The sequence below is a fragment of the Synchytrium microbalum genome, assembly GCF_006535985.1.
Source record: "Synchytrium microbalum strain JEL517 chromosome Unknown SmJEL517_scf0019, whole genome shotgun sequence".
Lineage (NCBI taxonomy): Eukaryota > Fungi > Chytridiomycota > Chytridiomycetes > Synchytriales > Synchytriaceae > Synchytrium > Synchytrium microbalum.
The window spans coordinates 33,169-45,714 of record NW_022158368.1 but is presented as its reverse complement, the minus strand read 5'-3'; the positions used below and the strand labels follow the sequence as shown (position 1 = coordinate 45,714).

Below are 12,546 nucleotides of genomic sequence, written 5' to 3'. Positions count from 1 at the left end.
AATTGTTGTCTGAATAGTCGAGTGTTTGAGCTGGATGGAAGTGACATGACCCAGATGCGTTTTCACTTTCACGGTAGTCCATGTTACATTGGACGCATTGTCTGACTGCTTCCATGTTGGCGTCGTGGCGCTTCTTGTCGAGGAGGGAGAGGAGGATGCTAACTGTTTCGAGGGTTGTTGCTTCTTGGCCGCTTGCTAAGTGATAGTCGAAAATCTTAGCAAAAAAACGAGGGCGGGGACAAAATTGTAATTTGCCTGCAAGTTAACGAAACTATAACACTTTGATGTACAAGCCATACCAGTCTCAACAGCCAAAGCAGTCTGCAAATCAAGCTGTGCTTGATCTAGTTGTTTATTGACTGCGGCAAACTTTTCCGTATAATTGACAGTTCCCAGTACCCGTTGAGCAGCTGATTGTCCAACAAATCCACGGATGAGGAGGTCAGCAGCTTCCAGCGCTCTGACAAGACGGACCTGAAAGTGTTAAGAGTGATTAGACTGTGTTGTGGTATCTCAAACACGTACTGTAACCGTACAATTTCATCGTTGCTTATAGTACTGATTCGAGAGCTAGTTTGCAATGCCTTCATAGGCTTGTCCAACGCCTAAAATACAGAGCAAATATCGAAAAGTGAGTAACGGGTAGAAGAGAATGGGTCTCAAGCTCCAATTACTTGAATCCGGTCAACCAAATCTGATGCCGTGACATCAGACACAGAGTAGCTTGATTTCAGTGCGGCAATCCTGTACACGTGAAATAAATTGGCGGTTAATGGCTGCTTTAAGCAACATTGGGGTCGTTCTCGCACAAACGGAGTCATGACGGTCAACTTTTGGAACGTACCCAGCGATGAGCGAAACCGTTAAGCCAATCGCAGTTTCCACGACCATTTTGATGTTGGATAGTGTACAGAATGATTGCGAGAGTGTGTTTTCGAAAAGAATGAGGCTTTCTCAAAGTGTACAGCCTCTTGCTTTACTTGCGTTTGTCCAGTTTGAGGTCAGTGACCTCTCGGTAACGATTCAGACAAGAAGATAGAAGTACTTTCTACTGTATGCAAGCTTATAAATCACGTTATCCTCCTCTCTATTAGTTGGAATATTCACTGTTGCGTGTGGTTATCTTTTGCCGCACTTTGAATTTCGCAGTCGAGGTACACGTTACATCTTGTTTCCAAGTCAATAGATCGCACTAAATATGTTCAACTCATCCAATATCGACCCGTACTTACTAATGTACAATTCACGTAAGGCGCCTGTGAAGCTACCTCTCCTTCTCAAGCCTTCTTTAACAAACTCTTGCAACATTTCAACGATCGAAACGACGACAGTTCGTCGGTTTTACAACACAGAGGGACCGTCCCCTGTGTTCAAACTCACGTTCTCATAGTGATCCGCTCATCATGCCTCATGCAAAGCTGGGGGAATTCATCGGTCTCGTGCTTCAAACACTCAGGATAACTCTCTTTTACGGCTTATCACATACGGTCTTACAACAAGTCGCTCAAAAATGGATAGATCCTATCAAATATCATCACTTATCATATACCAACAAGCTTTACGTTGCTGAAAAGTGAGTCCAAGTGCCCTCGATTCAATGTTGATCAACATTCGAAACTTGGTTGACACTTATCTCCGCATAGAGTCAACTCTTCAATTAATGCCATCATTATGAGCGGCTTTGGAGTATATTCCATCTTTTTCAACAAGCAGTTACTGCAGGATGATCCGTTTCATGCGTACTCGGCGACGTTAAACCTAGTTTGGAGTTCGTTTATTGCGTACTCTCTTTATGATATAGGCATAATGAGTAAGTCTTTGTTGCAAGCTTACTGTCATTTGAGTTGGTCGCTTACATCTATTTGATAGGTTTACAAAAGGATCAACACTGGACTATGTGGGTCCATCATATTCTCGGTGTGATAGGTACGAAGGCTCTGGAGTTATACCAGTGATCTGTAAATGTACTTAGTGTTCATTCACATTAGGTGGTGGTGCTTTGTTATACTATAAAACTTGGGCTTGGTTCCCGACTTGTTTTCTCATCACCGAGGTTTGGCTCGCTCATGACAAAATCCCAAGGTGCAGGGGCGTCATAAGTAACGAAAATCTCCTCTAGATAACGGCATTGACAAACAACTTGGTCTGGTATGGCCAACACGTCTTCACAACATCCGACAAGACAATGTTGAACCTGCTATTTATTCGCGCATGGAGTTTTCTTATAATGAGGATATGGGTGGGACCATACTCAATGTGAGCAAAAAACAGGCTGATCGTATCTAAAGACGATTCGTACATATTGAATCAATCCGCAACATCTTTCCATAGGTACCACGCATTCGCATCACTAGATTTCGACTGGACTCGTCTATCCCATGAATTCACTACCGCTCCAACACTGGTATGGAGTCTCACAACCCTCAATGTGCTGGTGTTGACATTCCTGAACTTTGCTTGGTCTGCTAAAATGTTTCAGCTGTATTGGAGGGCAAAGAGTGGACGCTTGCGAAAATCCAAAGGAGTGAAAAGGAATGGGGATCGTAATGGGACTGTAGATGTAAATGCTCATGAGGAGTAATCAGGAGAGGAGATGTTTCGTATTTTTTTGGTTTGTTTACATATGCCTAACGGATTCGATGCATCAGACATTTGTACACTAGTTTCCACAATTTATATATAGTCATAAAGTCACTATGCATTGGGCCGATTGCCAAAGAAGCGTTTGACTGAGGTGATGCTAACTGTCCAAGGATCAAAGCGAAACGACCAAAGAAAATTTTATGCGATTTAAGTCTCAGCTCATCCTTTTCCGAATAGCTGGAACAATCCGGTGTTGCTTGTTTGTTGAACTTTTGCCGCATGTTCAATTTCTCGCGAGTAGGTGGCTCTGTTTATCCCTAAATCACCACCAATTCACTCATGGTACTACTATTGCATAATTCCCGGAAGAGCATTGCGACTGGGGTGAGAGTCTAGCTTTCCATCTGGATCGTAACCAAACATCCTCAACAACTAAAAACAGAAACTAGGCCAACCGCAAGAAGGAGCCTCAAACCGAATCTGCAGGATGGAAGACCTAGTACATAGGCGCTAGAGCCATCCAGGCGTGCACCAGATGCTCTCCCCCGCTTTTACTCAATTCCTCCCCCCCCCCCCCCCCCAACCCAACCAAGCAAGCAGAATAATTAAATATGTGTGTACAGCATGCCTATTTCGTTGGACTGGACAAACATGTAGTCGAAGCAAATGTAGGTCTCAGCCGTTTCATGTGCAATATTACATTTTGTCACATCCAATGATATATTGTACTACCCAATCAAACGTACTATGCATAAATTATGTACTAGCGACCAGTTCGTTCACCATCTTATCTTCTCCGGAAAGTACTTGGCAATGATACCTTTGTAGTATGGTGCAACTTGTTCGACATCCACCTGGACGGCACCACATGAGTGTTGAGATATACTCGTAAAAAATATCGTACACGTACCTGTTCATTGTGCTTGCTATAGAGGTCATACGGATTGAATTCTCGCACCCATTTCAGTTTCTCCTCGTCTTCTGGGCACATGAGATCTCGATACTGATTGTCTCGATGCCAACTGTAAAAGCTATGATATCGAATACATGACAAAGCAGGTTTAGGCAAGTATGATTCACAGACTTTGGCTAGATAATCATCGTGTCCTATCCAAATAATAGCGTAAGCCTTCCAACCTGAGCATTGCAACAGTACGAACACATGCCAAACGACATCAACACATTATCCAATCCACATCCAGGCTCATAAATTCCATATTTCGTTTGGTACTCTGGAATATGAATATCGGGATTGTCTCGAAAGTATTCAGGATGGACAATCTTGGCTGAGAATGGAAGTCCAACAGGGAAGGTGTCTACAAAGCCGAAGAAATGAGGGTCAATATAGAGTTTCAGGAAGAAAAATGTCTCAAATATAGTGCAACGAAATAATTTACCTCCTACCACGAGATGTTGAGGTTCACCTTCAAAGAAGAGTATTTTGCCCAAGTCGTGTATCAAACAGACGAGTTGAAACCAGTCTGGTCTGCCATCACGACGAGCTGCTTCAGCGCTTTGGAGAGCGTGTTGCATTTGAGAGAGTGATGTATCTGGATCTAAATGGTGTGGTGAGAGTGTGTAAGATCAGAGTGGTGATGAATAGCGTGTTCGCGACATGATCTGGCATCATGAGCTGTAATGACAGCGATAACTCTGATTGTCTGCAGAGTTGACCACCACGTGCTGCTGTTCCGCAAATTCGTTTGCTCACCACTTTCATCAACAAGAGAGTCAAGCTTCTCAAGCATTTGCCATACTCCACAATATGCAATATTCTTCTCATAGTATTTCTGGCGTTTGGCCTAGATCAAAAAGTCGTTGGTTGTCCCGTTCCCAGAAGATATTGATGATCATACTGTAGACACGAACCTTGATAAGTTTAACACACTGTTCACGGTGATTTATAGCATAAAATTGACGAACAGTATCGGGCGCACTCAGATAATCTCGAAATGCGGCTTCGTCGTGGATCTCGATTGATTTCGTGTCATTTTCGACAGGTTCAGGATATCTAGACACGAGGTCCTGTTCCCAATAATCCCATACTTGGATTTCTTCCTTTGCCACCATTTCAACACGTCCTTCTCCACACTTCGGTTCGATGACCTCACTCAATCACGACCACCTAATTTTTTGCTTGTTTGTCAGCGACACAACCAACGACTCATAATCTGCTACTAGAAGGGTATATATAGAAGGACAATGGCCAGCTCAAGCGAAACGATACAGCCCCGCAAGCCAAAGATATTCGTCGTCTACTACAGTGTCTGGGGCCATATAAAGGTTTTAGCTGATGCTGGTAAGCTTCGTGGAAAGTGGTCAATTTTGGACAGAGAATGGTTTTTAACAAACCCGTCGTCATATCTGCTAGTCAAGAAAGGAATAGAAGACAGTGGCGTCGCTGACGTCGAAGTATACCAAGTCGCTGAAACTCTTCCAAAGGACACTCTGGATAAAATGTATGCTGAGAAATTTGATGATCCGATACTGGACCCAAACGACTTGGCTAAAGCTGATGGATTTATATTCGGAGTCCCGTAAGTACTCAGACCTCTATCCCTTACTCTCCTCCTCGGGGTGTTGCAAGTCCCCGCATAAATCACTAACCCTTAAAAACAGACACTTTTTTATCCTGACACACAACCACTAACAACTCCCTATTACATATAGAACACGGTTTGGCTCACCAGCAACGCAAATCAAAAACTTTTGGGACGCTACCGGCCAGCTATGGCAGAAGGGCGCCCTAATAGGCAAACATGGTGCAGTCTTCACTTCCAGCTCTACCCAACACGGCGGCCAAGAAACCACAATCTTCACCTTCTTGACCCACTACGTACATCACGGTGTCCTCTTTGTGCCGCTAGGATACTCTAGCAAGATACTGCATGACCAGACGGAAGTTATAGGGGGTAGTCCATGGGGTGCTGGAACGGTGACGGGAAATGATGGAAGTAAGATGCCTTCGCCAAAGGAAATGGAATTGGCTGTTCATCAAGGAAGATTGTTTGCTGGTGTTGTTGCTCGTGCTACTAGATAAATTGTATAATAACTAGGGGTAGTAGTAGTAGTTGTAGTTCCGCACCCCTCATTTACGTGTCACTTAGGAAAATATAGTCTCGAATTTGATTTTGAAATTGATTGTGTGTGCGCTTCATGAACGTTTTTGGATTACAGTGTATGAGTAGAAGAGATGGCTGTTAAATACATGGTTTTTTGAACTACCCAACATTAGAAAACCAATCAAAAGAACACTGCCCGACTTGGGAGTACTTTGCAAAGACCTAAGAAGGGCGTAGTCAGTATCGGGCACAGCGACAAGTACATGTGAACGAGGACACATACTGGGAAATACAGCCACTGATCATAGAGACCGGACGTAAAGGTCCGTGGCCTATTGCTTGTATAAAACGTATTTATCTTTGCATTCGTCGTGGCATTAATTTGGATGTGATCCAAGTATCTATCCAAAAAGCGCATGTTAGGACTTTGAGACTTCCGCAACCCGACCAAAGGGACGCTCCAACACTTACTGAAGACTAGAAACACTCGTAGTGCTCCATGGAATCACAGGAGCATCCGTAGACCAATACAGCTCGGTATTGTATACGGTGAATGGGAACGTCGCCGTCAATGTCGAATTCAAATTAAACGTGTTTGTTCCAAACCCGCATTTGCCTGTCGTCGAGCACTTTGCTGGTGGTGCTGGCAAACCAACTCGATACGAACTTTTGAGGCCATTCGTAACGGAGTAGTTGGAGTAGGCTCCGAAGCAAGCGAGGTTTGTTGTTGGATTTGGGGATGGTGGGTAGGCACCTGGGAAGGCTGTTGGGTCTGTGGGGGATGTACCGTTATATACCCATCCGAGGGTGCTTTGCATGTAGTCAGCGACGGTTTGGGTGCACACTGAATCACAGGTTCCCAGTGCTGGGTTGCATGTGATGAGGTAGAGGGTCCCGTTTGGATGACTTATGTCGGCCCATCGATCGAGGGTTACGTAAGCGTCTTTTTTGAATAGGGTGCTGTCGCCAGAAAAGCCAGCATCTACAAAGAGATATAAGCAAAGATTGGGAAGAACTAGTACAAACGCACAATTACTTACAGAAAGGTGACATGAAACCCAGCAGTATCAGCGCAAAGTTGGTCCACTTCACCACACTAAACGATCTCCACGTACTAAATCCATTCTTGCATCTCAGCACATATCGGAAGAAAAGAATGGCGAGTATATGTGATCCTGGGAAACATATTCCAATAACACTCATCAGTGTCTTTAGAGCGATTTCCCATACTGCTCCAGTGCCGGTGACGAATGTTGTTATCCATAGACACAGGACTGAGAATACTTGCTTGATCAACGGGAAGATGTATGATAGGTGGTGGTGATTGAGTTTTTCAGAGTAGTCTAAAATAAAGTAGAAACAATTTAGGATTTGACGAGACGTTCGAAAATCCGTGATTATGATGTTTTTGCGAGAGACTTACAGAGTCTGCATTGAGAACCAGCAATAGCTCTCAAAGACCTCATTACAGGGAGGCCGTTGGTGAAGAATCCCCATAAGGCCTTTCCAAACAGATATATAAGCTGGAGTAATCCCATCGCGAAGGCGATTGCGAGCAAAACACCTGGATATCATGTCGTAGGTTTGGTTAAAGACTGGTACCACTGAGTATGGGACGAAACTTACCACAAACACGATACAATCCTGATTTGCCTACAGCGTTAAACATGGTGCTGACGCAGGTTGCATCGAACAGATTAATGAGGAAGTATCTGGATGTCGTGAAATAGGTGTGGTTAGAGGATAGTACAGATGCTTTTTGCAGTGACGAAACCTTACCCTGAGAAAGTCGTATCAACAATATCGTATCCAACAATGAAGCCCCACCGTATAAACTTGTTTAATGGCTAACCAAAAAAGGATCAGTGTGTTGTCTCATAGGTTAAACCAGTCCTGAATCGGGCTCCACTCACCAAATCCTCATCCCTCCACGTTATACACCCATGACTGGTATTCACAGCCAACTTCTCTCGTAATGCAGTCGGATTGACCCTATTCTCCAAAAATACACCCAGAATAGGTTGCTGTTGCTGTGGGCTGATGGCCGAGATGTCGGTCTGCCTTGACGGAGACCCAATCGAAGGAGATCCAAGCAATGTAGCTGGATTTGTATCTAGAGGCCATGCTTGCCTTTCTGCGACTGTCGATGTCGAGGTGTACGAGTCTGGAGACTCTGGGTTCAATGGCAACAGTGCTGCACTCTGTATTGGTGCGTCTGCAGCGTGCACTCTTGAAAACCTGCGGAGCAGCGACGACGCACGTTCTCTCGGCGATGGGTTTATTGTCTGTGGAGGCTGTTGTTGATAATTCGTCATATCAGTAGGCGTGCACGGCCTGCCATTCAAGTGCAGCCGCGACGTAGTTGATGTGCCAAAGTTCGTCGATTGGGAGGCACTCATGCCCAGAGACTGTGATACAGAGGGATTTCGAAGGAAATTCTTGACGAGATGCTGGTCTTGTGCAGAGTTGGGCTGTAAAAATTCCATCGTTGTATTTGGAACCATCACACTTGAGCGTAGTGACTCGTAGGTTGGAGGCAGCGAGACGTTATCTGCATCTTCTTTGACCACATCGAATTCTGGGGGCGCTGATGGTTGATGCTGAAGGGCAGGTATCGATGGTGTCTGCGGATTTCCAGTTCCTGGTCTTGACGATGCCGCAGAATTGACCATGGGCTCGAATAATCGGGTTTGGTATCTCACAACTAAGAGGAATTCTAAAGATTTTAAACTATCATAATACCCTCGCTTTACTACGATGTTCTTTGGAGACAGTTTTGTTGGACTTTGCATAATTTATTTGGCCCATTTTGACCCAGACCCGAAATCCGCATCCGGAAGGTCTTTGCTTAGCAAGGAGAATTCCAGAACGCGACCAATCCAAGCTCTGGTGCTCCTCATGACAATGCATACGCGAAATATTACTCAGTTCTTGCCTGCCATGTGATATCGAAAATTTCGAGCTCCGACATATTGGGGCTACACATTTCGCACAATTTTGCCCAATCGCTTGTAGTAACCGACAAAATGGCAACCTCTGGCGCACATAATATTGATGATAGCCAGTCAGATGTTGTATCTGAATGGTCTTTTTTGCAAGAGGACGGTCCAGAACAGCCTATTTCCACGGTTTCCAAAAGCACCTACTTTGACTCGGAGGAACCCCGCAGTGACGATGACGAGGATATGGAAGAGAATTATCCCTTCAATCCATTTAGTGGACTACGCCCCACCACTCCTACACAAGTAGTTTTAGACGTTGCAACCATTGATATCGATGAGAGATTAGCGGTCTTGGAAGAAACCCGTAATAACTTCGCACCTCTAGAATCGCTTAGTCGTGTTGGTGCTGAATTGGCATCTAATGGTCGACGAATTAACTCTATCGAGTATACATTGTGAGTGTTGGAATTCGTTAGTCAAACAATTTCGTCACATTGGACCTAACATGAAAGTTGTTGTAGGGATGGATTAGAACGCGATGTAAATGAAAACGCTCTTAGGATGAGGGATATCGAGTTTATGATGTCTGAATTCCGATTGAGCCAAGCTGTTGATGGGACTAGCGGGTTGAAGCATGTCATTCAAGAGATGGTCACTCGTGAAGTCAACAAGCAGCTTAACGGAGTCTCGAAGGCCACCAATATCAAGTAATCTCAAGCCTAACGCGCTTTGAATATGCATTCTGACGGTTTAATAACATGAATCCTGACTATTCGCACTCGCTTTAGATCCGTCTCACGCTCAGTTCAGACGCAGTCTGAGCTGCAGCGCCAAGTGGACCGTCTAGGAAACATGGTTGAGAAACTCAATCATGACATCGATGCTTGCCTTGTTATTTCTAGTCAAGCGATGGAAGTTGCTCGTCTTCATCGTGGTGTCCATGGATCTTGTCGCACTGATGCTGCCACTTTAAACTAGATTTGAGTTGCATTGAACTCACATCGTAATTTATTGCTGAAAAGTAACCTCATAAACCGTCGTCGTAAACGAAAAGGCCGGCAATACTACAATATAAATCAAAATCACGCATTCCTAGATAGCGTTACGTATTTTCAATGCGCTCAAAATAATTCAACTATGAAAACGTTAGGATTCGGATAGTCAAAGATTTCAAGTCTCCAAGTTGCATCTGAGTAGCTGCTGAATTCGAATTTTGCTCCATTGGTTCACAGCGAACAATGACGACAGAGTATTTCACGACCAGCGACGGCGCCAAGATCGCTTACAAGCGTTACGGAGTCCCAGTAGAAGGAGCCATCCCGTAAGCTCTCCTTCCCAAAACAACGTCGCTTAAGCGACGTTTGACTAAACTCAACTTTTAACATAGATTGCTCAAAGTCTCAGGCCTATCGGGAGTCAAGGAAGACCATGAGTCCCTTGCAATTGACTTGTCTGCTGACAGAGAAGTCATAGCGGTTGAGAACCGAGGGTTGGTTGGCATGTATTCGGCAAGCATTTCCTTGGTATACGTCATTGACAAACAACCTTTCCAACCTTTCCGTCAGAATGGGAGAGTCCGAGATTGATTCTACATTACTGCCGTCAATAACAATTAGACGACTAGCTGAGGATCTCGGTGAACTGGCTGCTCATCTCAAGTTGCCAATATACTACATCTTGGGGTAGCTTACCTTTGCAACAAAACTTTTATAACTTCCAGCTAATTGTTTGTGACTTTAGGATATCCATGGGCGGTGCAGTCGCATTGCAAGCTGCCCTCTTCCCCCAAAACGACAAACACAAACTACATCGCATCGTGTCCTTTTGTACGGCATCAGAATCATTCAAGGACTCGCCATTATACGATGGCCGTATTGTGAGACCAGCTGAATCGGCTACCGATGAAGAGAAATTCGCTGCTGCCAAAAAGAATGCCATGTTTAGGTATACGCCTGCATGGTGTGAGACTCACGAAGAGGAAATAGAAGCTATGGTAAAAGATGCGGCCAAATATAGACGGCCATTGGATGTAGTGCTTGCCCAATCATCGCAGGCTTTGGGAAACTTCAATTTTACTGAACAGCTGAATGACATGCAGACACCACTTTTATTGATTCATGGCACAGCTGATGAGTTGATAAACTACAACTATGCAACCATTATTGCTGGTGAGTTCTTTCAAAAATCATAGGACTTCTATCCCAGTCCTGACTCTTCGCACTTGTTTCTAGATCGAGTTGCAAACTGTCAACTCATCACACTACCAAATGTCGGCCACGCGTAAGTACTACCATCCTTGCGACTACGAAGTCATTGAAACTGAAAATTTCTTCAAATATTAGGATTGTCGACATGGACACTAAGAAATTCGCAACAAAAATGATTCGCATGTATTTAAAGGACGGCGACAATAACGAAGATGATAACCAAGTTGGCAGTGATGCCGTATAAGTTCTAAATAAATAAATTTAGTCTGTGGGTTGACACCGATCGTCTATAAAAAGCACGTTGTATTTTACTACTTTCAAACCTTTCACGCAAAAAGCTAAAAAACACAAGAAACATCTTTCCAAACAGTGAACTGCTCATAGGCAGCAATGCTGTCGCCAGCAGTATTCGAAGAATACCCGATATCTCTAGAGCACACTGAATTCAGAGGCCGAGAGTTCTTCGCCAAACAAAACATAGCAAAAGGAGATCTTGTCATCGCAGCGTCAGTCTACGCGACAGGCATATTCGACTCTCACAAGAAGAAAGTCTGCACCACATGTCTCAAATGGCAGAACGCCCATGGATCCTGGCTAACACGATGCTCTAAATGTGATAAAACATTTTACTGCTCACTGGAATGTCGAAGGCTTGATCGCTTAGCGGGACATCGAAAGATATGTCTTGGACTGAGGAAACTGGCTGCGTTGAAGATTAATCAACATGAATATGGGGTACTGAAGCTTGTGTTGAAGGTGTTGATGTTTGCAGATGTGGAGGGGGAAGAAAAAGGGGATGACGATGGTGAAGGGGATTGTGAGCATGGAGTTCCTGATCAGGATGTTACAAGTGTTATAAGTGGGCCTATGGATGTATTGGGATGTGATCCAGGTATTACAGATGGCTCGCTGAATGAGGAGGTTAACACAGCCAAAGTCAATGGAGCCGATCAAACAAAACTATCACCACTGCCAGTATCTGATACAGACGCCATAGACAGCTCTTTGAATGAGGAACTCGACGTGCCTGAAGAAACCGAAACTCTTATAACAACACCACTCCCATTTCCTACATACGACGAACTCGTCGCTCTCGAATCCCACGCATCCAATTGGGCTACAGAAGAAGAACAATCATACAAGAAGGGAATCAGATTCGTAAAACAGTTTGTCGAGACATCGGCCTTGACACGTAAAGTAGACGAGACGGAAATCAAGAATCTTGTTTCTCGCATCGAGACGAATGGATTTGGGGTATGGAATCACAATGGAAGTTGTTATGGGCGTGCTATTGCTCCTCACTTGTCGTATTTCAATGTAAGTGTAGGTTTTGGGATGGTGGTGAAACCTTTATGCTTGACTGAATCTTTCTATGTTAGCACTCGTGTGATCCGAACTGTGACGTTAAAGGAGGCTCTATTATGACCGTAACAGCCAATAGAGATATCGTAGAAGGTGAACCGCTGACAATCACATACATTGAAACAAACGCACCTGTCTCGGCTCGACGAGCCAAACTATTAGAGGACTATCACTTCACATGTGGTTGTCCTCGATGTGAAACAGAAGCACAGCTGCCACAACAAAAGATCAGCTACCAGTCGAAAGCTGGTGGTAAGAAACCAGGACATCGAAAGAAGCAGGTCGTCCCAAAAGTTTTGGAAGCATAATATATAGACACATATTTTAGAATTGTATATAAAAGTATAGATCATATAGAGTCATATAGAATTACACACACAAATACGCACA

General features: G+C 44.2%; 3 protein-coding genes across 3 annotated transcripts; 2 read left to right on the top strand and 1 right to left on the bottom strand.

The window, feature by feature from the left end:
* Positions 1-3,362: 3,362 nt before the first annotated feature.
* On the bottom strand, positions 3,363-4,653 carry SmJEL517_g03514 (inositol oxygenase; the record flags this gene model as incomplete). Its single annotated transcript, XM_031169442.1, has 6 exons — positions 3,363-3,437; positions 3,494-3,672; positions 3,744-3,899; positions 3,981-4,139; positions 4,295-4,385; positions 4,453-4,653. The coding sequence occupies 6 exons, from the start codon at positions 4,651-4,653 to the stop codon at positions 3,363-3,365; spliced, it is 861 nt and encodes a 286-aa protein (XP_031024577.1).
* A 132-nt stretch (positions 4,654-4,785) lies between these two features.
* Positions 4,786-5,623, top strand: SmJEL517_g03513 (NAD(P)H dehydrogenase (quinone); the record flags this gene model as incomplete). The annotated part of the gene is made up of 3 exons (XM_031169441.1): positions 4,786-4,882; positions 4,955-5,120; positions 5,254-5,623. 3 exons carry the CDS (start codon positions 4,786-4,788, stop codon positions 5,621-5,623), a joined length of 633 nt encoding a protein of 210 aa, XP_031024576.1.
* Positions 5,624-11,184: 5,561 nt separating this feature from the next.
* SmJEL517_g03512 (uncharacterized protein) lies at positions 11,185-12,464 on the top strand (the record flags this gene model as incomplete). Its single annotated transcript, XM_031169440.1, has 2 exons — positions 11,185-12,111; positions 12,174-12,464. 2 exons carry the CDS (start codon positions 11,185-11,187, stop codon positions 12,462-12,464), a joined length of 1,218 nt encoding a protein of 405 aa, XP_031024575.1.
* Positions 12,465-12,546: the final 82 nt, after the last annotated feature.